The sequence below is a fragment of the Gallinula chloropus genome, assembly GCF_964237585.1.
Source record: "Gallinula chloropus genome assembly, chromosome: 12".
NCBI lineage: Eukaryota > Metazoa > Chordata > Aves > Gruiformes > Rallidae > Gallinula > Gallinula chloropus.
In genome coordinates this window covers 16,139,013-16,166,229 of record NC_140097.1, presented here as the reverse complement: position 1 = coordinate 16,166,229, position 27,217 = coordinate 16,139,013, and the positions used below count along the sequence as shown (strand labels likewise).

Genomic DNA, 27,217 nt, shown 5'->3' with positions numbered 1-27,217 from the left:
TTGAAATATCACTCTGTGCACAGAAGCCATAAATCCTGGGGATTTGTTCCTAAGGTTTAAGCAACACATTTCCAACGGTGAGGAGTCCCACTAGCTTCTTTCAGTGACACGTGTACTGCTATCGCCTAATTGTTCCATCAGTAGCTTAAGATCAGGCGTAGTCTGTGAAGAGTGGAGGTAGGGAACCCATACATTTATTTTGAGATGGGCCCAAACAAAACCCTTATTTCAGCCTGGGATCTCTATTTTCCAATTTTGCATTTCTTTTTGCTCATTGTTTGGATTACCAAAAGATCTAGTGCTGTACCTAATTCCAACACATCCCGTGTCAACTTCAGTGGCCACCTGCAGTGGTCCCATATGCAAGCCCAGGCAAACACTTCCACTTTAGGTACAGAAGAACCCAGGAAAGTGTTTCTTTTTTTCCAAGCCATGTGTTTTGGTGGGGAGAAGAATGATGACCAAGGCTGTGTGGGAAGGGAGATGGTTTCTTATTTTCTTCTTTCAAACATTCAATATTCAGGGAACTGCACGGCACCTGACAACCCTTATGAAAGGGATGCCGGCCATTTAGATTACTTTATTACATCATTAGCACAGGAACAAACCTTATGCATGCCCTCAGGCTGCATTCACTGTGCTCTTCCTTTTGAATGATTCACCTACTACAATATTATTGCTAAAATGGATGTTCTGCATTTACAGACGTGAAATGCCTCTGTTTAAATCAAACCACCAAAATCTTTCCCACCCAATTTCCCACCTCTCCTTCCAGACCACAGGATAAAGGAAGAGTTTGCTTACTGGAGAAAAAAGCAGTTAGTGAGCTGCAAAATCCATTCTCTCTTACACACACACACAACCATGAAAGAGCAATTTTTGTTTATGGGTAAGAGGAAAAATGGTGCATACCTGTTGGTGTTATATTCTAAACCCCCAACTTCCTTGCTTGCCTGCAGAAGATCAAGGATTCCTGCTGAACTTCCACTCTCCTTCTTTACTTTGGAATTGCGCCCTGGCTTTGCCTCCGTGTCAATGTGAAGCAAATCTTCATCTGAAGAGTCATCACTCTGCAAAAAAAAGGAAATGGCTCAAACCCCCAGAAACTCAATGTCAGACAACAAGAACACCACAGTAACTTTTGCAGCCTGCTGCTCCTCCACAGACACAGGGCAAGCATTCATAATTTGCTTTCATTGAAGAAAAACCCCAACCCAAAACCAGGTACATAACAGAAAATCTGTTTCCTTGCAGCCTGTAGGTATAGTACTTTTTTTTCCCCTTCCAACCCCGGAGGACCAACTTTGAAGCCTCATCCACTGTGAGCTAGAGTCCAACAGAACAACTTTTTCCCCCTTCCCACCCTGCAGATGGGAGATATGAGGCAGAAATCCCTCCTGGGGAGGGTGGGGAGGCCTCTTGTCCAGAGAAGCTGTGCTACCCCTGTTCCAGGCAGACTGTGGCTACAGGAGGAAGGAGAGGATCAGAAGACTGCCTGCAGGAAGGCTCTGCTGCTGTCCTTACAGCACTGCCCCACGTATTGTTGTATGTTGAACTATGGGTGCTTATTTGCAATAGGTGCAATAATAGCCATACCTTGTATGGTACCGATTCCACCTTTGGCTTCTTCACAGGAGTGTGCTGCAGAGTGTCTTTTTTGTCTGACAAAACTGAATGAAAAAAACAAAAGAAAAAACCCCACAACAGTTAAGATTGTATTCCCTTCAAAACCGAGCACTCCTAAAACACAACTTCTAAAGCAATTCAAATCCTTTATATTTGACTGACAGTTAAAAAGTGGCTTTATTATAAATCACATTAATTTTAAAGACTAATTTTGGACAATCAACACAGAAGACTTCATTGTGCAGCTACAGACAAAACAGGAAATACTCTTACAGGGCAGTTCTCTTTTTGTAGTGTTTTTCTTCCTTCTGATTGGAAACTCATCAATTTTTAGTTCACCATCATCTGACACATATTCATACTCATCTCGTACAGGTTTTGCTTTATCTTCCTTAAAATTCTGCAGTGACCCAAACACACTAGTATTGAGCTGGGTTTTGACTCCCTTTGAACTGAAAAAAGAAAAATTACAGATCAATAACAATATTCTGATGGGAAAACATTTTGTGGATTGGTGGAATGGAAGACAATGAGTATCTTTATGCACAGATTTTGTCAACACGAATATTTTCAGATGCGCCACAGTAACTCAAGTGGGTTTATGAACAGATTTCTGCACCTACAATTTATATCTCAAGATATGATGCTGACAAGTAAGCACTGTGTGATTTAAAGCTGTCTCAAGGTATATTGTGATACGCATGACGCACACATGACATGGAATTTTGCAATGCAGAGTTTACATAACTTTTTCTTAAAAACATACCCACAGTAGGATCTGCACAAAAGCCGCTACGAATAACTCAACTAGTAAGAACCTGAAGTGCCAAAACATGTGACACTCCCTGAATAGTGAAAACACTCTTCTCAAGCAAATACCCAGCCTCAGAGACAGGTTGTTGCTGTTATGATCGACTACACCAGGTTCTAGGTAAAACCAAGTTCTAGAGAGAAGAACTTTTTGCATAGGTGTATCTTCTACTTTGACCCAAAAGGCAGACTTTCACCTTTCTGTATGAACCCCCATAAATAATGACATGATTTTTTAATCTGGTTTGTTGTTTTTTTTTTTTTTATTGAAGTGCACTGTCATTATTTTTTACTTACCCCAGCAACTTCTTATTGGAGAAAGAGAAGGTAAATTTGTTGTCCTTATTTCCTGATAAAGGTGTTTTTTCTGATTTGTGTTCCTCTTCCATTTTTAGAAGTGAATCAGGTTTACTGTTCTGAAAGGCAGAAGACCCAAACCCCAAGCCAATGACATTAGCTGAATGAGTTGTTGGTATTTCAGATTCCTAGGGAACCTCAGAGAATCAGCTGATCTATACAGAGAGAAAAATATGTTCCCCCAAATGAGGTAAGTAACAGAGGATTGCACCCCTCCTCACACTGCACAGGGTTTAGTTCAGGGACTTGTCCCCATTCAGGAAGCACTTCAGCACCACTTTAAGTAATGCCAGCTACAAACATGATGGCAAATTTAAACACTGCTTTCTCAAATTGGGTCCAAGTGATGGGCAATACTAACCACACACTTTGGGAATCAGGGCACAGGGTAAATGCACCAGCACTGCACTGTGCTAGATTGTGTCCTTAGCCACACAGTGCCCATGACCTCCAAGTACGACTGCATTTCACTCCCAGGCTCCACTTCTTTCTTTCACACCTTCAGAAGAGTTTGAATTATGAATTCAATAATTTTATATCAAAGTCATTGAGTGCAAAGGAAGCTTTTGATTATCTTTTAAGCATCGCCTTAATACTTTCCTCACTGTACTGGCTGTGGAATTAATTGGTACACGTTGATCTAATCACATTAACCGTGACTTTTTTTAACACAAAAAAATTTAGATGACTAGTGTTAATGAGTCATTATTCTTAGTAGTTTACCCATGTTAAAAAGCATGTACTTTTGTTTTATTTTGGGGAACTTGGTTGCACTTTTGTCCTTAGAAGTTCACAAAGCAGGCAAAATTCAGCTGGCTATTTCTGTGAGAAAGCCAGGCATCACTGTGTTTTACATGGTCCCTGGAGAACAAGCACATTATTCTATGGATGAATTTTACTCACCCTACACTAGCCCTCCAGCTTTTAATTCACGTGGCATAATTCAGAATTCATTAACTCTACATTTATGCCATCATTAGTTATCGATTTCTCTGGAACTACTCCAGACTTGATGTTAAAGGAGAATCAGAAAAGATCTCACTATTAACAGTGTTCCACTGGTTTCAACAAGGATGAAGATGGACAGCTCAGCCTGTGCTTTTGAAGAATCTGCACACACACACACACACACACACACACACACACCCTTCCTTTATCAGCTATTATTTGATTATTTTTCTGCTCAAATTTCTTTCTTTGGGAACTGAAAATTGGTGCCTTGTACTCTCTGTGTAGGAAGACCCAGGAGCATTTCTCCCTCCTTGACCAACTTATCACTATATGGCAGAATCAGCAGCAGAATTTAAGAGGAGACATTACCTTGTATTTCCATTTGGCTTCTGTTTTGCTTTTATTTTGCTCTCGAACTTCAAATTTCTCCACCTCATTCTGCTTACTGGCGGTTTCCTTATTGGGAGCACTTAAAACATTCTTTGCAGCCTGGGGAAAAAGTCAGCACATACTCTTAATGAGGATGGAGTCCTGGCATGTTACAGAAACACATTTTTTAATCTGGAATATAACACGATACATTTTTGAAAACTCCTGCTCTGATTCATTCTTTCTGAACCCAAACATGAGGTTCAATCCAATATTGCTGCTTGAGAATGCAGAAAACTAGCTGCTTTTCTCCTGGATATGCCAACACACAAGATTACTGTAAAACCATACTGACCTGTGGGCTCCTGCTCCATGGAAAAGGTTTAGCAAACTGCATACAAGCTATCAGGAAATTTGGAAGTGTTTTAGGAAAGACTTAGGGACACTTCTGAACAAACAGTGTATGATTCAATGAAGTCCTGTCCCTTACTGTTGTCAGCAGCAAAATTCAGGTTGAATTAAAAGACATCAAAATGAAACTTGCCGATCACGAGCAAAAAAAATGGAGACAAACTATTGTTTTATCTTCATTCACTCATTCTAGAACAAAATCTCATGCAAGTAAGATGCTTTAGAAATGAGCTCCTGCATCTTTGATAATCCATTATGGAAATGCACACAAGGGTGCTAATAACACTTGACATAAGAATCCAATAGTTCAAGGGACCAAAAAAAAAAACCACATTAAAAATGTCTTTTGATTTTCACCTCAGTTTGGGCAGGGAACTGGCAGCAGTTTGCCAGATTCAGCATCAATCAATAGGTTTCTTGGAGCCTCAAATGAATTGCCAAGCTAACAGTCAAATCAAATTGTAGAGTCAAGTGAAAAAAGGGCAATACGCTATGTTCACAAACTTTCTTACTTCAGCAGAGACAGGGTTTTACACTGTCACTTCAATTCTCCTTTCATGAGCTGTAAGGAGGGATTTTATCCTTATTATAGTAAGAGAACAGGAAAGGTTAAAATATGACCCACCTTCCCCTTCTTTGGCGTCTCGATCTTCGTCAAAGCCTCCTTTGTGTGTGCCTCCAGCAAGTCGAGATTGGGGATGGCTGGTGGTGGACTCTCTTTCGCCTTCTTTCCTTTCTTTTTACCTTCTCCTTTCACTTTTGGTGTTTTGGGAGGTTTAGGGGGTTTGGGTGGCTTGGGAGGTTTGGGGGGTTTGGATGGCTTGGGTTGTTTGGGAGTTTTCACAGTTTTGGGAGTCTTTTTTTTAGGGAGTTTTTCTACAGGTGGGGGTGGAGGTGTCACTTGGACGGGCGATGGGGCCTCTTCCTTCTCCACAGGACAGATCTCCTCGGTGTTTGTGTTGGCACTCGTGTCTGCTTTGCTGGCTTTTGAAGCATTCTGTAGTTTAGCACAAAACAGGAAGGCATTCAGACTCACCTATCTCATGACAGATGTTTGCATGTACCCTCCCTTCCACAGGGAAACAAGCCCCCCAGGATCTCCCTCCCTTCACTAAAGCAGGTAACTGCATACACAGGCCTGGCTGGCCAGGGGATGAAGACCACATCACATCCCATAGCAATGCTCTGTTCTCCTCTAATTCTGCCCCCACCTTGCTCAAGCACAAGTTTGGCCTGGAGAAACTCCAGTGCCTTTGTAAGAAATGCAGGTCTCACCAGGTTATACCACCAGGTAGGACTGTCAGACAGACTGTCCATACAAACACGTGTTGAAAATGAATGGTCTTTTGTTTAAAATGCTAATTGGCTTGAGCACAAACCATTGCCATTTAATTCCAACGTGATAACTGTAGCAGAATCATGTTTCATGCCCTCAGGAAAAATAAGCAGTAAAATAGCTGCCCAATTAAAACTAACATTGTCTGACTAATTAAAAAGATATTATTTTCTGCTTAATTTGCCACTCTGACAATCAGAAAACTTACATACTGCATCAAAGAGAATAAAAGGACAAGACTGATTTCCATTTTAAGGTCTCTGGATACAGTTAGAAAAGGGGTAGAATGTAACACAACATCTTTAGACAGCCAAAGTAGCTGCTCTCACCTTCCACTGTCACGCACCTCCACTAAGCGCAGTGTGATACCAGACTTAGTGGCTGATATCTTCATCAATCTCCTTTTTTCTAGGTTTTGGGTTTGGGGTTATTTGGGGGGTATAAATATTATTGTGTTTGCTACAGTAATTCTGCCTAGAAGCCAGCCAAGAACAAGGCTTCCTACTGGGACAATGTACAGAACAACAGCCCCAAGTTCAGACAATGTCATAGGCAACACCAATGAACATAGGGAAAAGGACATACTACATTGGGAGTGTGATCACAGGGATGGCAACAGTGTTCTTTGAGTTTTATGGTGTATTTGGGTAAGGAGTAGCTAAAATGAAAGAGAAAATAAGTCTTGAGAGGGGAGTGTGTCCAGTCTGGTTAGGAGAAGGTGGAGGAGGAAGGATGTAGGAGAGGCAGACACAGCGTTAAGCTGAGGAGGAAGTGAACGGGAGCCCAGAATATGTGGTGAGTCAGATGAAGTCTCCCCACTGCAAAACCTCACTTTAATTCTTCTGGTGAAAAGTGGGGAAAAAAGATTCATTTATTTCAAGTCAGACATTTTATAGCCTAGATGACCAAGAGACTCACAGTATAGTTAATATTAGGAAAAGAGCACAAACCTCACTTAATCTGATTTCTTTGGCAAGGTCCTTGATAAGTTGTGCTGGTTTGAAGTTTTCTGGTAGTTCATCTTCGTGCTCTGCTAAAGCCTAAATCAGAACAAAGCCAGACTGCTGTTTGGTGCATGTTTTATAGGTTTTGGGTTCTTTTTCAAAAAAATATGTATAAAAAAAACCTCAGCAAGTGACACATCAGTATTTTTCCTATGCAATGAAATCAACACTGACTGCATCAGTAGTCTAAATAAGGAAAAAATATACCTCTTTTCCCTTCTGAACGTAACTGTAAAATAGCTGTCTTGAGAGAACAAAGTCAATAGTCTTTTTCAGATATTGGTGCATTATCACAACTCTAACATCACTTTGCTCACCCCCTTATAGGAGATTCTGTGAGAAATTCCTTTTCTACATCTACAAGGAGAGATTGTCTTAGACTGATGTCCTTGATGAGTGTAACAGGCAGATACCTACTCAGCAGAGTCATTTGGGAGCCCCCTGACCTGAGGATCAACACTTGCATTCACATGTCATGTTATAATAGTCAAAGTTCAACTTTACCTAAATGCCAACACAGCCTCACTTCCTTTCACTCGCTACTTCTCATCTGCATGGCAAGTGGAAAAATAAAGAGAGTGACAGGGGGAACAGGAAACCGGGGAGAAATTCTGAATGTGGGCTCTGGCACTGGCTTTTGGCAGTGGGGAGCAGCCAAGTCCCTGACTACATTTAAATCTGGGACAGTCACTTACCCGCCCTAACGGTGCATGCAACACTGCGCAATCGGCTGCTCACCCCTTCTTAAACTGTCTGAAAATCCTGAAGCTGCCGGTTCCCTTGTTCACATTTTATGACTGAATGACCTGTCTCCTGCAACCAATTCCCCAAAACTTTAGAAGCAACACACACACAAGAATAACACCTCTGAAATGACCGCAGCAGGAAGCTGAGGCTGCGAATCTCTTTAAGCTTTCTCTCCAGCCAGTTTGTCTTTCCTGGCTCAATTAATGTGTTGATTCTCAGGAACTGAGCACCTTGTGCACACAAAAAGAGCAGGTGATGTTCTAGGCCTCACCTGTGTACACAAGCTCTGCTTAATTGATTTGGCTGCAGATGAAGATGCTCAGAGTCATGGAGAATGTCCATTCAGTATCCTTCTGGCTGTGTGCAGAACAGGCTGTTTTAAAAGGCTGGCGGTACCTTGTCTCCTGCCGACTCCTCGTGTGGCACAAAGAAACCCCGGCTATTGCTCTGCCTCCCCATTCTCCCAGTCCCTTCTCTTCGGGATTTTACAATTAGCTGTTTTGCTATGGAGATACTGTTTGTTCTAGCATTTGTTCTCTGTTCCAGTGATGGAAAAACCCCATGAACACACGGTACTAAAACAGGCTGCTTCTCCTACCTGTTTTTTAGTCCATGACCTGAAAGCACCATTGAGAATTTTTGCTCCTTGGAGCAAATGAGCAGGAGGTTGTTGCCCAGCTTTATGCAAACCTAAGGAGAGGAAAAAACAATACCATTCAAACAGGGCTAGCTAAAGTTGTTTCACATATAAAGTCTTTAATTTGAAAATGTTTAACTGTGAAAGTTAACTCTTTGAAAGTTGGTCACCACAAATGAATCCCTATTATAACTTGATGGTAATAAGGAGTATATTTACTGTGTCATAAATCCAATTCAGCTTTCCTACACTGTGCTCCTCTAAGTTATGTCTATACTGGCAATCCTTCCAGCTCCTTTCTTGGTCCCATACTCAAGCTAGCTTCCATGTTCATACATCCCAGGCTGTGGGAATAAAAAGGTACTGTCAGCACTTTTATTCTATCTGAAAAAGCAAGCACCAATATGCGGATACAAAGGTTATATTGAAGCATTTCACTTCTGCATGCATACAAGCTTGCCTAAACTGCTCCCCTCATTGCAGGTTCTGTTCAGAGTTGATCACAAGAGGTCCCCTTCAAGGCAACACTCAGAGGAACCCCTCACCTTGCTTATTAATTGGACGCATTTTTCCCTGTTCTAAAAGGATCTGGTGGGTGCCTCTAGACATGTTCTGTAGTAAGACAAATAGAGGCAAAGAGCGAAGTGAGACCACATGTGCAAAGAACATATACACATGGATGTTTGGATCAACTCTGAAGGAACGTGACTGGGGAAATTTTGAATTTCATGGAAAGCTTTGCTTTAATTCCCAGTAATCTTCTGGCCACATCTCTGATGTTCCTGTGGCCCTGTGTGTATGCGACCTGCTCACGTACTTCAACCCGGATTGGTAGAATGATGGGAGAAGTGGTGCTGCTCTATGCCCGCACTGACAGAGCGTGTAGCTCAAAACAGGGAATGAATCCAGACTTGACAGGCAACTAAAAACAAATGTTACATTATTTGCCTCTGAGGCAACTTAAATACATTTTATAAAGAAGATTAAACCTTCCCCTAGGCACAGGGAAGAGGAACAGCTAAGGTCCTTCCTAGAGCGAGATGGCAGATAGACCAGACCAGCACGTTCTGCTGGTATGTTAAAAGCAGTTTTCAAAACCTCCCAAGACTGCTTTTGGCCACCTGTCCATCTTCTACGTGACATATCAGCAGAAATTAAGACCAACTAGTTTCAGGCTCCCAAAGCGAAGCAATTAAGGCAGACAAAGAATCGCAGTTTCACCTTTGAACGTCTCTAGTAGATGCTTCCCCATATACCAACACGCCGTTTCGAAGTTGGGAAACTGGGTCAGACTGACAATTTTCAACCGTCTTTCTACCTCATATGCCCTGCAATACAAAGCCATGTGAACTGAAAGCACAGCGAGTCACAAGTACGTCACAGAGTGACAAGCACTGTTCGTTTTGCAGTGCTTCATTTCTTTGTGCTGCTGCCACATATTCTGGCATCAGACCAAAAGCAAATGGTAAAAATAACACAAGTAGGAAACTGTGTGCTACAGATATAGTAGTTATATCATATTATTTGTCCAAGATCACTAAAGAACCACTTGGATCCTCTTACAGTGGGCAAAGAACCCAGCTGAGCAGGTAGGGGGTTATCCAGAAGGCTTTTGGCTTCTCCATAGGTAAAACTCCTGATGGCTTTTAACAGTTCTTCCTTCAGAAGTTGGCCCCATCAATCCAAACACCTCACACATCCTTCTGAGCGCTACCCACTAGGTGTAATGGCAGCCTGGAATTACTCAGCACGCGAGAACGCGGTCCAGGAGGAAAAACGTGGGTGCATTTTCCAAAAGTGCCCAACAGAGCTGCATCAATGCTACTGCAAATGTAGGCTAATTAACAGGAGAAATTTATTTTTAGTTTATTAAAAACTGAGCCCTCTACCTAAATTTAGATTTCAAAGAGAGATTACCTCATCTGCATTTCAACACTTAGACTGTGTAGAAAATGTCCTGCAAAGGCCAGGCAGTCTACAGGCGTTAGAGTTGCATAAATCCAACCTAAAAGAGAGAGTCCAGAGGATAAAAAGCTGGTACCACAGTAAGAAAGATTTAATTCACCACACAAATATACCTTGAACAAAATTGCATCTGGGCCCTTGTTCCCAGCCCAGCCCAGGACGATGCTCCACACCTCGCTCTCAGTCCCAGGACTACCTTCAGTGGTGGCAGACAGCGGAAGGGGACAGACTGCTCACACTGACATTACTTTCTTGTTACTGTGAAAAGCAGCAGTAGCTACATAATGGTATCTGCTTTCACAGCACCATAAAGATCTGTGACAGCTCCTGACACTGACTTTATTGTAGTGCCAGGAACAGGTGTTTTCCAAACACTTATTTTCACACAAAAATCTACTTAAATTAGTGAATCTCTATAAATTGCTCAGTGTTTATTCCACCATCTGTGCCACATATGGTCACAAGAGAGACACCTACTTTCTACTTTTTACAGTCAAAGTAAAATTCAAGTGTGTAAACACGCTGTGCAAGAATGTTAACTTATAGAAAAATGGTACTACTGGATGCTGCCTCAAAAACACAAGTATCATTGTATTACCTACTCACACTGCCCAGAAGCCTCAGCTTACATTATGGATCAAGTGGGCAGCACATCCTTTAAAGGCACACAGAGGCAGAGAAAATCCCCGTTCCAACGAGACAACAGTTTCACCAGGTGACAGGGAGTGCAGGAAATAGCATGTAAATGAGGAAATAATTGATCATGGTGAGAGGAAGGTGAGGGATGGGGCAGGAGTAGAGCTGCGTTCATGGAAGACTATCTGCTGATCAGTTCCCTATCCTTATGAAGATCCTCACAGGAATGGAGAAAAAACAAAATCCACCTTCCCTAACCTGCAGTGGAAGCCCAAGCTTATCAAGCATAAAAATCTGTGACACCCAGGTCCTCAGCCTTACGTGAAACTATAAATTCACACTCGCATTCACGAAGGCACCTCTGGTTCCTTTTTGTCACTGGGAATCAGTGACCATGAAAAGGATTTTGGGGAGAGTCATGGTCAGCAGGGAACTCAATGTGAATTCTCTGTTAGATGGCAAAAAGCACCTATGTCATGGGTGAGTGAACTCAGGAGTTACTGCAACCCAACTAGACCAAGAGTGGAATACTCTGCCTACCAGTTGTCCTTTTAAAAGTAACAGAAAGCAGTGAAAGCTCTGGGTTTTGGGTTTTTTTTTTATTATTTGTAAGCATATGAAATGATACTTCTCCCAAGAATTAGACTTTATACTTTTGTCAGAGAAGGTGGTAGAATCGCATCTCTCGAGCATTTTAGACATGCTATTTCAGCAGCCCTGAAAGGAGCAGGAAACCTCACCTGCAACAGCCCACTCACCTGATGGGATGAAGAGTGTCTGTCCTTGTTTAACTGTGCACTTGTAACATTTATCTACTTGGTCTGCAAAAAACATCTCACTGTGGTTTGCTGCCGATTGCCAGCGTTCATAAAGAGAAATATTTGCAGAGGCTGGTTTGATGAGATAAAATATCTTTTCTCCCTGAATTAGAAAATACAACATTAGAAACAGGCAGCCAAAGTGAGCTGCACCAGTACAGATTCATGGACACGCGCACGTACACACACAAATATTTATCTAAAGACATCTAGATCATTGCATATTTTACCACTAGTGAAATAGAAGTTACTCCTTATCTTTGTAAAGACTGGTTGAAATAATTAAATCACTGGCTGACCATATTTGCTCACATTTGTGGGACTGATGTTGCAAAAAAGTTTGCAGTGCCAGATCCCATCACCCTGCCAGAGCAGGATATAGTATCTTTCAGGTCTTAGGCAACAAATGTCCAGAAGGCACTAAACGAATATTAATGTTCAAATACAGGGACAGCTTCCACACTCATCAGACCCTGGCACTGTTGGGAGCATTCCTTCTTACAGCAGGTAAGTTCTGTGCATTTCTTACAGATATAATATTACTATGGGGAAAAAAAACCAACCCTGAGCTGTGAATTTTTGAGAGGATTTCAAGACGGTCTTTGCATCTGAGATTTAGTTTGTTACTAGGTAAACCACAACGAAATGACTCCTCACCTTCAGCACATGGTACCATGCAGAAGCTCCTCCTGAATCTATATGGAAGTCTGTGTAGCTGTCCTTCACGCAGATCAGGCAGTACTTGGTAACTTTTGGTTTTGCCAGAAGAGCATCATCAGGCCAATAGTTTTCCACCCAGGACAATTTCTTCACTATGTCTGGAGGCTCTACAAAACTGGACATCCTTTACAGAGAGGATTTAAAATAAACATGCATCTTTTTAAAAGAGCACAAGGATCCCGGCACAATAAAATGTGGAGTGTGACTCCAACACTTGCTTGACAAGCTCCTTACGCATCAGGGGAACTGCTCTTCACTCAGAAAAGTGGTGAAAACTGCCTCCAGACAGAGATTTAAGGCTTTTCAAGTATGATGACTTAGCAACGATCCCTTGAGTTCTTTCAAGTATATGCTGTTTGTATTTTGCCTGCCCCTGCCTCTTGCAGTTCAGGCTCAGTTATCAACAGCACGGTTATCACAGCCACTTTTCCCACCCCCTTCCCAAAAGAAAGGGACATGTGTGCTCTCTTACACAAATCTTAAAAATTTGCAAGTTAAGCTTAGTATTAAAACTCTTAATAGCAAAAACATTAATGCTTAGAGATTAAGTCCTGATCTGATGCTGAAAATCACTGTGATCTTTTTATTTAGGCTGACTAAATGGCATTAAAAGCTCAGAAGAAGGAAAAAGCCTAATTTGGGGTGATAATGTGAATATATGTAAAATAAAACATCCATAATATGTATTTATATAATTTACACAAATGAACATTTATTTACATTGGACATATATTCGCACTGTACATATGTATTTATATAATTTCCACGTTATGTTTATAATAAATATATAATATATAGTATAAGTCACAGCTAAGATGATGCAGCAGCATGATAAACAGGTATTAAAAGTGTTTCATCTCAGAATGTGCTAAATTTCACATTTAAATGGTCCAAAATCTGGACCAATAATTGCAGGGAGTGGAGGCTCACTGTTGGACACTCTAAAATATCACATCAGAAGGAGTATACGCACTTGAAACTAAAATGCAATGCTCCCATGTGTCATTTATGCTCACTGTCAAACCCCGATAACAATAGCTCCATTTAAAATGGCAGGGGAAGATGGAGCAGTGCATTCAATTAAAGTGTCACTGTCGGTGTTAAGAAATAAAATATTTGCTAGTTAATGTCTAAATTAGCAGCGTATGAGTGACAGCTCCAGCAGGCCTTCAGAACAAAAGACCTCCCGTTATTCTGGAATAATGGTAGGAAGCTAAAAAAATCTCAGCTGAAGATACCGGTAATCTTTGAAGCCTGTAATTACCAGAGATGCTTTCTGCAGAAATGGGTGTGCACTACTAAAACACTAACTACAGGGCTAAAGGTAATGGCTTTAAAAAAATGAGCTTGTAATTACTCATCTGCCTTCTTTTTTAAGGCTACTTTAAGCCTTCTTGCTAAAATGGAACACTCTCCGAAACAACTACTCTTTATTTTTATGTCGACACTCATCATCTTCTGTGTAGTGTTTGTGTATAAAGGGATCTTCTCCTTCTCTGACACTTCCCTACAAGCACCCACTACCAGAAGGGCTACAGGAGCTGTAAAAATGATCTGCACAGTTGCACAAAGTTCAATCCATTAGAGATGCATCTGCCTGGTTCTGGAATCAAAGCACAGCTCAGGTGATGAATACAGCTCCGTAAAGCACAAAGAAGGAACCTGAACTCTCAGTTATCCTACGTACAACACGTAAAATACAACCCACGAGGAGAACAGTAGGCTCCCTGCCACTGAGAGCCAGCACCATTACCTCTGGCTCACCACATCACTGAGGCAGCTCAGCCTCACACTCCGAGCTCGGCTGTACCATCGCACACCCCAGTTTTCTGTGGGGAAGGCAGCGTCATTCTGAGCCGCTGCCGTACAGATTACAGGCTAACTCGCCAGAGCACCGAAACTAAAACTATCATGCATGGCAGGGGTTGCAAAATTCTGATACATCCTAACTGAACTCTCTCTCAGGGACATCCAGTGACATGTTACGCTGTACCTGGAGCCACACCTCATCTCTTTACTTACTCTCCGCTGATCTGCACTCAAGATTTCAGTAAGCAATAGATGATGCACTCAGAACAGTGCTGTACAAGTAGGATGCTTACTGCCAGAGAACCCCTTTTAAAAAAAGAGTGCTCCGAGGAGACTGTCATGTTTCAAGAGGAAGAAGGGCTGTTGTTGGCTTATATCCATCAGGATTCCCCTCTCCCCAGAAAAATAACACTGAATACTAAAAAAATAAACACCCTTGTGTCCAGGTTCTCCCACAAGTCCATAAACAGCTTTGTTAAACCTCTGTGATCATTTCTATCCTCTTTTCTTTGGTCTTAGAAGTAACTGTCAACCTGTATCTACATACCTAAGGAACACACTACGTCATCATTCACGACCAGGACCAGGCAGAGCATTTGCTCCTGGAGCATCAAGCTATGCTCTAGTTAAAAATCACTAGTATCTAGCCACAATTAACTATATCTATACTACTAGAGTTAAAATAAACCTGGAAGGTGCAAAAATGTTGCCTTCTTATAGATGAGTGCTGACAGCACAAGAACGCTGATGACAGCAGGCACAAATGACCGTAACAAACACTGGCCTGTTTACTCCAAGGTACTATGTACTGTTCTCATCATAGAGCAAAGAGCCCTTTCACCTCTGTGCACTGCCCAGACTGGCTGCCAGATGGACGATGTAGTGGGGTCAGAGCAACAAGAAGCTGCTCATCCATGGCTAAGCAGCACCTCGAAAGAGGGAACCAGCCTCCAAGGCAGAGGGTGCTCCCCAGCAGAAGCTCCCCACATGTCCCGGGCACTGAGAGGTGCAGCAGGCTGTGCTCTTACCTTGTGTCTGAGAACTCAAGGTTGGTCACATTGAGGACCCTTTTCCTGTTTGTACTGTAGTAGTAATCCACAAATTCCTTGAGCTTCATCTTGCAGTCTTTCTGTTTGGTGACATCGGTGACATCAACGCTCCTCTCTGGACCTAAAAATTAATTGAATGAGAAACGGGGATTAACTCACCCTGTTCTGTATGCTTGGGGGTGAGTTAACCTTGGAGAAGCATCTCAAGTTTTCTGATTTTCTGACCTTCTCAACTTTTGTATTTGCCCTGAGAAGAGGAGACTGATGGGAGACCTTATCACCACCTACAATTACCTGAAAGGACATTGTAGGGAGATGAGCGATGGTCTCTTCAGCCAGGTGACAGGAGATAGGAAAAGGGGAAATGGCACAAAGCTGCACCAGGGCAGGTTCACATTAAATGTCAGGAAAAAATTCTTCACTGAAATAGTTGTCAGGGTCTGGAACAGGCTGCCCAGGAGGGGTAGAGTCACCATCCCTGGGTGTGTTTAAAAAAAAGGGTAGATCAGGTACTTAGGGATATGGTTTAGCATAGGATGGGAATGGTTGGACTTGATGATCTTGTAGGTCTTTTCCAACCTTGTGATTCTGTGATTCTGTTGTTTGTGCATGCATACACATATGTGTATATGTATACAAGACATGCATAAACATAGAATGTGTATGCATAAAACAGTGCTTTTGCATTCATGGCCCTGACATCTTTTTTTATGTTGTTTTTAACTTTGAAAGATTCATGTTATTTTGAATCTGTTAATTTCATTTTATTTGCATAATGAGAATTGTTTGCAAATACCTGTGTAACCAGAGTAAGCCCTGCCCGCCAGGCTCTAAAAGTCTCGTGAAGGCAGAGAGGGTGTCATACTGTACTGTCCTTCCAAACTGATTTTCCCAAACTGTAAGTTCTCTTATGTCCCATTTTAAAATTTTGCATATGAACTCTATACTCAATGAGGTGTTTTGTAGGGAAATTCCCATTTTTTAACATAATTCTTCAAGTGCACCACAAAAATAAAATTACCCAAAGTGACACCTATCGAAAATCTATCCCCTCTGTATAAGAGCACAGAGAATTAGCTGCTAGGACTTCCACACTTCCTCTGACAGACCTTGTTGGATACAAATCTCCAGTGTTAATGCCAACAGTATTAGTGAATTAGTGGAATTTAAGATGGGGCATGCCAGGGAAGACATGGAGAAAGTCAGAGCTTTATTAAAAGCACCCATTTCTGAGCACACTCTCTTGTCCTTCTTGCAAGACAATCATCTCTCCAGTCTTTCCTCCCCTTGATTTTAATTTGCCTTATTTCCCCTCTCCCAATGTTTCATTCAGAGCTTTTTTCCCATTAGGAGAGGAAAAAGAAATCAATTTGTTCTTTCCATGAAATGCCAGAACAATAATGATGCACTTGGCAGTTTCGGTTGTGGTGTTTTGCCCTCTGCTACTTACTTCAGGTTGTTTCTAGAAGACAGTTTAGGTCCAATGCAATAAACTACAAAACAGTGAGATAATCCCTGCCTGGGAAATCCATCCAAGCAAACTAACCCCACAGAGGTTACACTGGTGTGTATTTGTTCCCTTCAATTTCAAATCGGGTCTCAGCTCCAGATTAAACACCCTGTGTTCTTCTCTCCAGCTTTTCACTAACTGTTTTGTTGGTAGGGTGGATTATTGTAGCTAGAGGCTGAGAGAAAGCCAGCAGATGCATCGGGAGCACCTAGGTCACACAAGAAAATCTGCTACATGTAGCAGATGGGCAAGGAAAATATGTTTCCTGTAGAAGCAACGTGATAGAACAATAAAATCAGGGGTCTTGAATTCTCCTTTATTCATCGTCATCTCACTGCACACAGTTGCTGCAAAGGCAATGGATACAATCAGGACCACCAGTGGCTGGGGACAGCACCCCCAGGTGGGGGAACGGGACCACAGCCTGACAATGGGGCGCAGGAGAAGCAGGCTGTAAGAGGAGAGAAAGGGACCATGAAAGGCAGACAGATATGCTGGAGCTGGAGTCATGGATCCCAGAGGGCGATGCCTGCACAGAAGACTGGAGGGAGAGACAATCAGGCAGAAAATTACTCAGGGGAGGGATGGAGTGCAAGAGGCACAAGAGCTGACTGATATCACACATGGTAAAGGAAGAAGGATGAAAAGGCAAGAGCAGCGACTTCAGAGCACTTCCAGAGCTCCTGGCCAAGGTGGGATGACATGATGACTTGTGAGAAGACGCAGTACAACACCCTGCTCAGGTTAGAGACAGAAGGATGCCCAAAGAATCCACGACCAACAGAAATGGAAACACCTCTCAGTGACACCCCTGTTAAAACACGTACTGCCTCTGCAGAGTGGGAATCTCAGTCTGGCGCTTCCTTCAATACAGAGCAAGATGGCAGTAATCAATTAGGCCCTGGGCTGGAAATACAATTTTTTGGCACTACTACAACTCTTTCTTCTAATGCAGTGTTATGGAGTGCAAAGCAACCTGGCTCAGGCTCACTGTAAGATACACAAGTCAGCACAAGAAATAAGAGTGCATTAATTGCTAATTACAACCTGCCACTACATAACAAATACTGAAGTCAACACAGCTCAAGACACAGATATTTTACATGTTTTATACAAATAATATATATAAATATATATATATATATATGTTGAAAAAGCAGTGCCAAACACTACAATGCCACCTGCTTGCCAGATACCCACCAACGTAGTTTTCAACATCGCTGACGTAGAAGGTGGGTGCGGGTACAGACAAACCCAGGCCATCCTTCTTTGGGACGAGGATGGGCTCTGCAAAGCCATTTTCTTCCAAATACTCTGTTGTTAGCTGGCTGCCTGGCACTTTCACAACGATATCTTCCGCACTGCAAAAGTAAGCACAGATTCAAGGGTGAGGTGCTTCCACGCAGAGTCTGGCATCTTCTGCATTTCACCAAAAGGCAAAAATATTAATAAGCAATTATATGCAAATTAGGTGCATAAATAAAAACCCAAAAGGCCATTGTTTGCAAAGCATGCAGGGCACGTTAAAATCATCCGGAATCGATTTGCTTGAGCCTCATGCACCAACTACTGGAAAATCCTAAAATAACAGCTTACAGAGAATCTGTTTTCCTCACCTATAGGGATCTGCTGGGTTACCAGTGATCAATGTTAAAGAAATTAGTGTTAAATGTTCCACTCTAAAGATGGCAAGATTAAAAAGGGTACATAATCTCAAATAAATTGTCCAGGAAATACTTTGCAAATCGTTTTTAAGCAGTCAAGTAAATTGCTCAGGGAAATATTCTGCAAATCATTTTCAAGTCGCTGAGAGGGTGTCAAGGGGACAAAGGAAAGGGCGGCTTCATCAGCAGCCTGCACTCACAACTGCTCAAGGAAATCTGACTCCAATTTCAAGATCTTTTCCAGACTAAAACATTTTGAATTCGGAGTGAAAAGTGACTATATATACATGAAGGACCATCAGTCCCAAGGTCTCCTTGTTGTCATGTGCTGATTGTCAGCCAGGCTCTGAAAATTGTCTGGCAGGCCTGGGTCATGGCAGCTGCCCACGGGAACAGGAAAACTTGGAGTGTTCACCCCAAAAAGCACCACCTGTGGAAGAGTGTGTGGGCAAGACATGCCTGACCTCTCCTGCAGCAGTTCTGAACCACAGGTCCCACAGCCTGGCAGGAGAGGGGACCAGGCTGTGAGCACTGCCATGGCTCAGGCCTCCCTGCCCTCACCACCCATGAAGCCCAGCTGACATCAGGGACCCCGATACCCTTCAACTTTGGGGTCCAATGCCCCTTTGGTGTCAGGGCTCCTCATTGGACCCCCCACGCTGGGGGACCCCCTCACCCTAGCCCTGCTCAGGCCACCCCTGTGGGAACATGCTGGCCAGGAGGTTTGAACCTCAGGAGAAGAAGATAGCCAGACGCAAAGAGGGATAAGCTGTAGAAACCCAGCCCGTTTCTGGGACATCGTGCATCAGCAATAGCTGATCAGAAAGCAAATTCAATTAATAATTAATTTTAAAGAGCATTCCTCATTTATGTGAGCACTGGTACCATATGCCAGCAATGTACAAAGAACGAGAGTGAAGATTTTAAGGAGCAAGAAGCAAACTATGATTTCCCCCTAAACCTCTGTGCTTACTTTACAGCGCCTGTAAGCACCTCACGTACCTGTTCAAGTCCGACTTGCTCCTAGATGTGCCACAGACACTTACATGTAGTCATAAAGGGAGATCAAGGCCAGAGATCATGCCAAAACAGAGAGCCTGGCACCTACGCTGGAGAACCTGACCATCAGTTTCACGACTATCACTACTACTCTTACTACTCTAATGCTATTTTGGTATTAAACATTGAGGAGGAAAGACACAAATTGTAGTTTCTTGCCTTTTTGCTCTCTTCCCTGTTCCCTTTGATCCAAGCCTCAGGCAGGGCCTAACGGTGGGTTATAACTCAGTCGTGTGCTGTGAATCAGCGATGATGTTTCTGTCTCTGAACTGAGACCCTTTTTTCTGCTCATCACATTCTGACTGAGGAGCGTCAGGTTTTGTTCTGTGAACATCTGCAGATTTCATTCATTTTCTTCAGGAGAGAGAATTTCTCCACACGACTTTGTTCTACCAATGTAGATGTCAGAGGCCTGAATCTTGAAAAACCTCCTTTTGGCTACAGACCCTTCTTTCTCAGCAACTTTAACCTGGCAGCAGGATTTTCTTACGTGCACATTTATGTGAGAAACAACCAAAAAAAATTTTCAGTCTGTTTTTGGGGGTTTTCTTTACAATTTGGGAGTGACTCAGAGATATTGCATCTGTGACTGCAATCTCAGAAGCCATCTGAGGCTACTGAAATGATTCTGCTCTGGCCTTAAAACTTTTTAAAGAAATTTCTTTGCAACCTGCCAAAAAAAAAAGCTAAGACAAAAATTAAAAAAAAATCTAACAGGCCCAAATAAAAAGAGCCAAAAATCCACTGGGTCCTGAGTTCAATGTAACACATCTTTAAGTACTGCCAACTCTTTGCAGTGGTACTTTCAGCCTTTTCCTTAACCAGCCTAAGACCAGTATCTGAAATTAAATTCTCTCTAAAAAGGAAGAAGTTTTGTGTTTACCAAGTACACTTTACCAGTCTCCAAGGATTCTTCTAAAATAATGTCATTAATAATTAAGGATTTATTTGGCTAAGGCCTCCATTAAAGAACCAGAAGAAAATCATTACTCTTACAAATGGCTGTGAAGCAGCCTAATAAAGTGTGGAACATGTCACCTAACAATTAGCACTATTCATTACCCCAAACAAGAGCGCCTTTGTCACTGCAGCAACTGAGGATGTCATTGTTCTTTTCAAGATGGAGACAGACTTCAGCAAAACCGTTAGTATTTTTGAGAACTGGGTAATTCTTTGCAATAAACTGGTTGGCTTCTTATGCAAGCAAACGGTGTAGGGGCCAAACATATTCTTGTTCTCATCTTCACAAATACTAACTTCTACAGGAATCCACTGGACCTGGGCTCAATCAAAAGCAGATTTTGATATGGCTGCACAAATCTAATAAAGTGAAGAGCTTGGGACGTTTACAAAACAGCAGCAGCCACTTGAACTTCAGTGCTCTGTCCTCTATAATGACTTCACCAGGGATCAGCAGCAGCTTCAATGGAAGCTGGCTACGTGTGGTTCACCTCCACAGCCCTGTCCATGTGTGCAGCCGAACAACCTACCTCGGAAAAGTACGACTTCGAAGTTCCTTTATAAAGACTTGGCTCCCGTTCTGTACAGGTTTGACCTCTGTCGTCTGTCCAGTATCGTGTTTATGCCAATTCCTTTTCTTTTTCACTGGAAAAGAATGAATTGGACAGTACTGCATGTTAAGTAGAAGACAATTATGAAGACATTTGAAGGAAGGACAAATCTTCATTTCATTTCTATGCGAGCAGAGAAGAGGGAACCCCCACTATGCTGCACTGCAAATTTTAATATCGCTCTCAATTCACCATTAGGCAATTATACTGTAGCCTGAAGATCTATTACATACTGAACAGTGTTCGTTTTGTAACATAAGGGCAACCAGACGGATAATTACCGAGCTGCACAGCTACCGCAGGCTTTATGCAAACACAGGCTCTGGACGTTTTGTACTTGCCAGACTACACACTTAATCCTTATCATAAAACTCTTAGAAAGCCACTTTTCTGCCTTCTCAGTATGCAGTGTAGATCTTTATGAATATATTTGTCATTAATTACCTTAGTCTAAAGGTCTGTCCAGCAGTCACAGATTTGACATCAATTTTGATGGGCTTTGAATTATGCCCTGCACAGAGCATGAAGGAAAAGGAAAAAAAAAAAAAAAAGAGATGGAAGGGCACCACAAATGCAGTTTTTAGAACTCCCCTTAGTCCTACCTAGAATTTCAAAGGTGAGCCAGGCTTAGGCCTTAAGTTGATGACACAGAGTGAAGAGCCCTTGCCTCTGCTCCCCATGGGAGAGATATAAAGGCAAGTTGTTCATGGAAAAAGGGTCAGGTGGAGGAAGAATAAATAAGTCAGTTGAGTATCAGTATAGTTCTGCTTTGCCCCACTGACAGCCAGATAATGCAGAGCAAGGAAAACTGGTCCAGCTTTTTCTCTTAGTCAGCACTATCTCTCTCTCTGCTGTTCCTACTTCCACAGTCTGCCCAGACACACTCGTTTTGGTAGGAAAATGCACTGTCCCAAGTGCATATTCTCACCATTTCAAGCCTCCATCTGAAGAATTTGCATATGCCACAACCTTTTTTCATTTTCCACCCTTGTTTAAAGTCACGAAATTTGGTATTTTAACCAAAAGTCAAGATCTTGGGCCATTCTTACTGCTCAGAACAGCTAAGGAAGGGACCAGGCTCCTCAGGACCATCATGGACAGCACTTTTCCTTGCTCTTTGTACAGGAACATGCACGCAGATCAACAGACTTTTTCAGGAAGAAAGGCATCTGGAGGCCACCGCTATAAGGCACGAGGTTTGGAAGAAGCTAACTCTGTTTTCCTGACCACAACCCTGGGATAACTCAAGTGCAGACATCTCCCAGTGAATCCATCCCAGGTTTTGCACAAAGCATGTTGGTTTTATTAGTTCCATGCAGCTCTCCAGCCTAGCTGGATATATTCATTAAAGCTGCTAGTTCTTTATCTTAATGACTCTCAGGCTTAGTGTATTAATTCAGTGCTCCTGGTAACAAAGGAAACAAGCCCTACATGAATGCCAAACCTTCCTCCTCTCCTTCCCTTTCCTATGACTGCCTCCTCCCCCTCTCAGCAGATCTGAACCAACACTGGGGCTCTTCGCACAATTCCCAGTGAAACAGGTGTCGCTTGCCACAGTGAAAATTAAAGAGCTTATCATATTAGCCTGTTCTTTTATTGCACTTCAGATAGCATGGAAATAAAAGCAGCAAATCAGTGCTGAATTAAGAAATCCACTGCAACTCTTCAAAAAGCACCGGGAAGCTGTTTCCCTCAGCACCAAGCGCTGGCAAGCATCTACCTCTCTCGTTATCCACCTCTCTCGTCATCCTCCGCTCACACAGGGGCAACCAAGACACCTTCGCTGCCAGACCACTCCCCAGGATGTGCTCTCTCCCGGATGGCAGCAAGCTGGCTGCTGTGGCCCCTTCTACTACATCAAACAATCAACATTTGGCCCATTTTCAGCCATTCTCTTTATGTTTCGTCTTTACCACAAACACCACAGTAAGGATTAAAGGCCCACTACCATGTGCAACAAATACGAGCTTTGGCCAGCAAGGCCACTTTTCCTTAAGTGATTACAGATTCCTTTGTCTGCAGAACTTTCTGATCCACATTTGACCGTTGGAAAGTACAACCCGCTCCTTCTACAGCAAACCCTCCAGAGGAAAAAGGGAATGTATTTTTATGAAAACTGTATCCCAAAAGGAATGATTCTAGACTTCAAAGGTACACTTACATTATTTCAAAATGTATTTATGAAGCAGGGACACCTAAGAGTTCTCTATTGGTTTATATGAAAGGTTGTAACTACTTAAAACCAGTTTCAGCCTGACTTCGGTTTGCTTTGGTTTATGTAACTTTGCTGATTCCAAAGGATTTCTCCTGATTTTCCCTGCTGCAAACGAGACAGCAATCAAACCCAACACTTCAGATCGTGCTACGAAAGCAAGTCAAGTCTGCCTAAACAAAGCACTTACATTTTATTGAAATGATGTCAGAAAATGTTGTGTGAATGTGGGTAATTTCTCCCAAAGAGCGGTCCCTACAAATTTCATTAAACCGAAATGGCTTCAAATGTCATATGACAGGAAGCAATCTTCTGAAATAGTAGCCACCGAGCCACAGCGGTGAAGTGGAAAAATGTAAGAAGAGGAAAATGATTTTTAAATTTGACATCTGGAAAACATATATTGCGGAATGTGTGCTCCAGAAATACACTTATATTTTTAAATCCAGACGAGTTGCATAACAGACAATTGGTGTCTGTGTTTCCCTTCGCTAATCTTGCAATAATTAAATCCTACCAGTGAACTATTGGCTCTGGAACAACGCTTACTCTCTTATTTCAAAACTGATACTGCTAGGCAACTAGGTTAAACATAGATTGTAAGGTTAATAAACAAACGAGAGGGATCGTCTGGCAGAAGTCGCGGCAGAGCTGTGCAGCAGGATGCCCTGCATACAAACGTGGAAGCCTGACAGAGCGAATGCATTAAACCGAGCTGTTCCTGCCTTCCTTTAATCCGTCTTTTAACTTTCCTGGCCTATTGCACTCCGCAAGGAGGGGCTGCAGGATAACAGCCTCATTTTTCAACGGGATCTGCAATTCTACGAGTTAATGGTGAAAACGGCTGTGCAGCTCGACAACCCCGTGGTCTTGCACTTCATCAGAGCCCAAGGTAAGGTTATCAACAACTAATGCTTAAACGTTCCCAAAATTCTGACACTTGACTAGTTTGATGATTGGTCTTGTATGTCATTCAAGTCTCTGTGCTGCATGTGAAGGGAGGAAATGAAGCTGTACTGCTGTACCACAGAATTATGTCACTTTCTGTCTTCCTACCTTACCCATAACCCTGTACATTGGTGAGACCAGGAGCAGCCACAGCACTTTCTGCCATGATGCAGATGGAGGGATGTACCAACAAGTCAGATTTTTGTTTGGATGGAAAGAATCGGATACCCAAAGAACCTTCTTAAAGCATCAGAAGACTGATTCAAGTCACTGATTCAAGTCTCCTTGTCCTAACTGCTATATGAAACTTGTAATTTTTTTATCAGAACTGCCATTGCTTGAATTCCATGATTATCCAGCACCATTTCTATAAAACTGAAATCTAATTTCTGATGGTAGACTTTTGCTGCTTCTGTCCGTTTTTTTTCCCCTCACACTGGAAAGTGCATGCCTTTCCCCATTCAGAATTCAAAACAAAGTGAAGGAAATCAAAGCATCAGACACATTTCAGTGTTACTCAAAACCCACAGTGCCACAAAATTCTCTGAGGCTGCAGAGCCTAACACCAAACTGCTCACTTGAAGATCACGGTTATTTGCCTGACCAATTTCCAGTGCATTTGTAAGAAATCTTCCAACAAAACATTAGAAAGCTGACTCTCTTAATTCAAAGCATTGTGTGGGGGTATAATCATTTTGCCAAGTGCTTAAGAACAAGCCTCCCATGAGGGCTTTTACCAGCTTTGCCATTTGTGGGTGCCTTGCTTGGGCCAAAGTTGTTAGTAGACTATCTGAGAGAGAGAACAGCTGCAGGTCCTTCAAGTCTCCAGTTCACACTTAATTTTGAAAAAGTCAAAATGGAAAATGGTTCCCATTTTCGTCCCCAAAATGAATATTTCAGACTCCTCCCCTTTCCCCCTAGAAATTTTTTAACGTTTAAGTTTTAAGGCAGGGCAGAAATAATTGCTTGCTTTTAAAATTACTGAATTTTAACACAAGAGAAGTCAGTTTCCAGCCAACCCTCATTTCACACTAAAACAGGAACAGCAGGATTCGTTGGGCTCCTGGGATGTGAGCACAGTGCTCTTGCTCTGTGTGTTGCTCTTAGGTTGCAAAGCAGTGAGAACTTCCGCATCATTGTTGTTGATTTACAACAAAGTGCTTGCAAGTAAAGTGTTCCACCTTTTACAGGGATTGGTTTCTTCCCATCCCTTCTTCCTGCCTCCCGTTGTATAATAGAAGGAATTTGTGAATTAATCTGACCAAAGCAAACATATCCTACAGTTCTTTCCCAGACAAAACCCCCACTGAGATCAACTGTCACTTTTACTCAAGAGAACTTTTTCCTGTGAAAGAACTGCAAGAACTGGCACCCTCGGTGCATCCTACAAATTTGACTGCCACTGAAATCGCTGTAGTTTTATATCCAGGCCAAGCACAACATATTGTTTCTTACTCTTCTCATCCACAGACACAAAACACCATGTAGTTTCCAACACTCGCTATGTTAGAACTAGCTGTGTCTGTAGGATCTGTCTAGCCTGCAGCACTATGTGTCATCACAGTTCTTAATTCCAGATGAGGAAGGAAGCATCACCTTCATCACCAGGACTGAGATCCAAAGCTGTCCCAAGGGGCCCTGCATTAGCTCATGCATGCTGCTGAGACCCGCATCCAAAGGTCCACACTCTGACCCATGGTTTTCTTCCCTTATTTTTTCATCTTAAGGTTTGAGTTCTAATATTTAGGACATGTGATATTTTGGTGTATCTTTTTGTAGTTAAAAAAAAAAGAGAACGCTTCTTTTACTTAAACATACAGAATCTGCCATGTGTGTGAGGACCCGCTCTGTAAGTATACTTACAAGTCGACTTTCCGTGGGTTTTCTCACAATTTGGACAGTGATAGATGTCGATGTCTGGTGCCTCTTCTTCTTCAACACCCACACAGCTGGAACAGATGAAGGCAAAGAGTACATTAGCCTGAGTCCACCTCCAAATGTGCAAGCATGCAATTAGTAATGAAAGAAACAAACCCTGGTAAGGTGTGCCTCTACTCTGCCACTACGCTGACTGCTGACAGCTGTAGGTGCTTTTTACAGCAGTACAGTCAGAGTGGGGTTTTTGCAGCCTATGTTGCTGATGTGGTGTTACACAAGGTGCCAGTCAGAACCCCACTACTAGCTTGCTGTGGACCACCATTAAAATGTAGCAGAGCATCCCGAAGAATTTTTTCCAGTAAGACCATTTTGTATCTTCATAGAGGTCTCCAAGCACCATCCCACATAAACCTATCTAACAAAACACTTCTTCTTTACCAAGCATGTATGGGCAGCTGCTCAGTAATCTTGGCAGGGCATACCGTATGTGAGACTTCCATAGGCTCCATCTCTATCAGATTATACAAAGACGAGCGGGAACAGAAGACACGTAGCTCACAGCACTTCTGGCTGCCAAGAAGATGGGTTGTATCATGGCAGCTGCTTAGAACACCCACCGGGATTATTTTGGATGGCACAACATACGCAGCGATACAGCGCAGCCTGCGGGCACGCTGCGCGAATGCGATCCGCGGCAGAGCACGGTGCTGGGGAAAAACAAAACTGAACTGCAGAGGAATGAAGTACCCAAGATAAGAAGTTGTTGTGCAGCCGAGGCGCCAAGCAGACAGCCAAATAATCAAACTCCAGGATGGCACCGTTCCTCCGACGGAGCGAAGCAAACAGGATTCTGCTCCTGCTTGCTCGGCCTGAACACCCAGCATACGGCAGCGTGCAGCCTGCCGGCAGCGCAAAGCGATGATGGGTGCAGTGAGACGGCTTCAGAGGGTTTAGCTGCTCATTCTGACCCACAGGAAGCAGAGGAAGGAGCTTTTGCTCCTCCCTAGACAGGGCAACAAGCTGGGTCAGTTCTGTCAAGGGACATACAGAAGCTCCCAAACCACTCTCAGTGTGCTCACGCTCCTGCGGACGATATCGTGGTGTTCAAAGTTACGAACAAGTGAAGTAAC

The 27,217-nt window shown here is 42.7% G+C and overlaps 1 protein-coding gene across 1 annotated transcript in view; it reads right to left on the bottom strand.

Annotated features, from left to right (window-relative positions):
- PHF2 (PHD finger protein 2) overlaps window positions 1-27,217 on the bottom strand; it is a gene marked incomplete at its 5' end in the record, with an annotated part of 83,473 nt that overhangs the window by 14,832 nt on the left and 41,424 nt on the right. Inside the window, 16 exons of the mRNA XM_084269757.1 lie at window positions 913-1,070; window positions 1,597-1,670; window positions 1,900-2,078; window positions 2,734-2,852; window positions 4,114-4,233; window positions 5,150-5,521; window positions 6,811-6,900; window positions 8,210-8,301; window positions 9,470-9,576; window positions 10,166-10,253; window positions 11,608-11,770; window positions 12,325-12,511; window positions 15,225-15,366; window positions 17,956-18,116; window positions 20,969-21,083; window positions 26,073-26,158. Of these exons, the coding sequence (XP_084125883.1) occupies window positions 913-1,070; window positions 1,597-1,670; window positions 1,900-2,078; window positions 2,734-2,852; window positions 4,114-4,233; window positions 5,150-5,521; window positions 6,811-6,900; window positions 8,210-8,301; window positions 9,470-9,576; window positions 10,166-10,253; window positions 11,608-11,770; window positions 12,325-12,511; window positions 15,225-15,366; window positions 17,956-18,116; window positions 20,969-21,083; window positions 26,073-26,158 (2,253 nt within the window). The remainder of the gene's footprint in view (window positions 1-912; window positions 1,071-1,596; window positions 1,671-1,899; window positions 2,079-2,733; window positions 2,853-4,113; window positions 4,234-5,149; window positions 5,522-6,810; window positions 6,901-8,209; window positions 8,302-9,469; window positions 9,577-10,165; window positions 10,254-11,607; window positions 11,771-12,324; window positions 12,512-15,224; window positions 15,367-17,955; window positions 18,117-20,968; window positions 21,084-26,072; window positions 26,159-27,217) is intronic.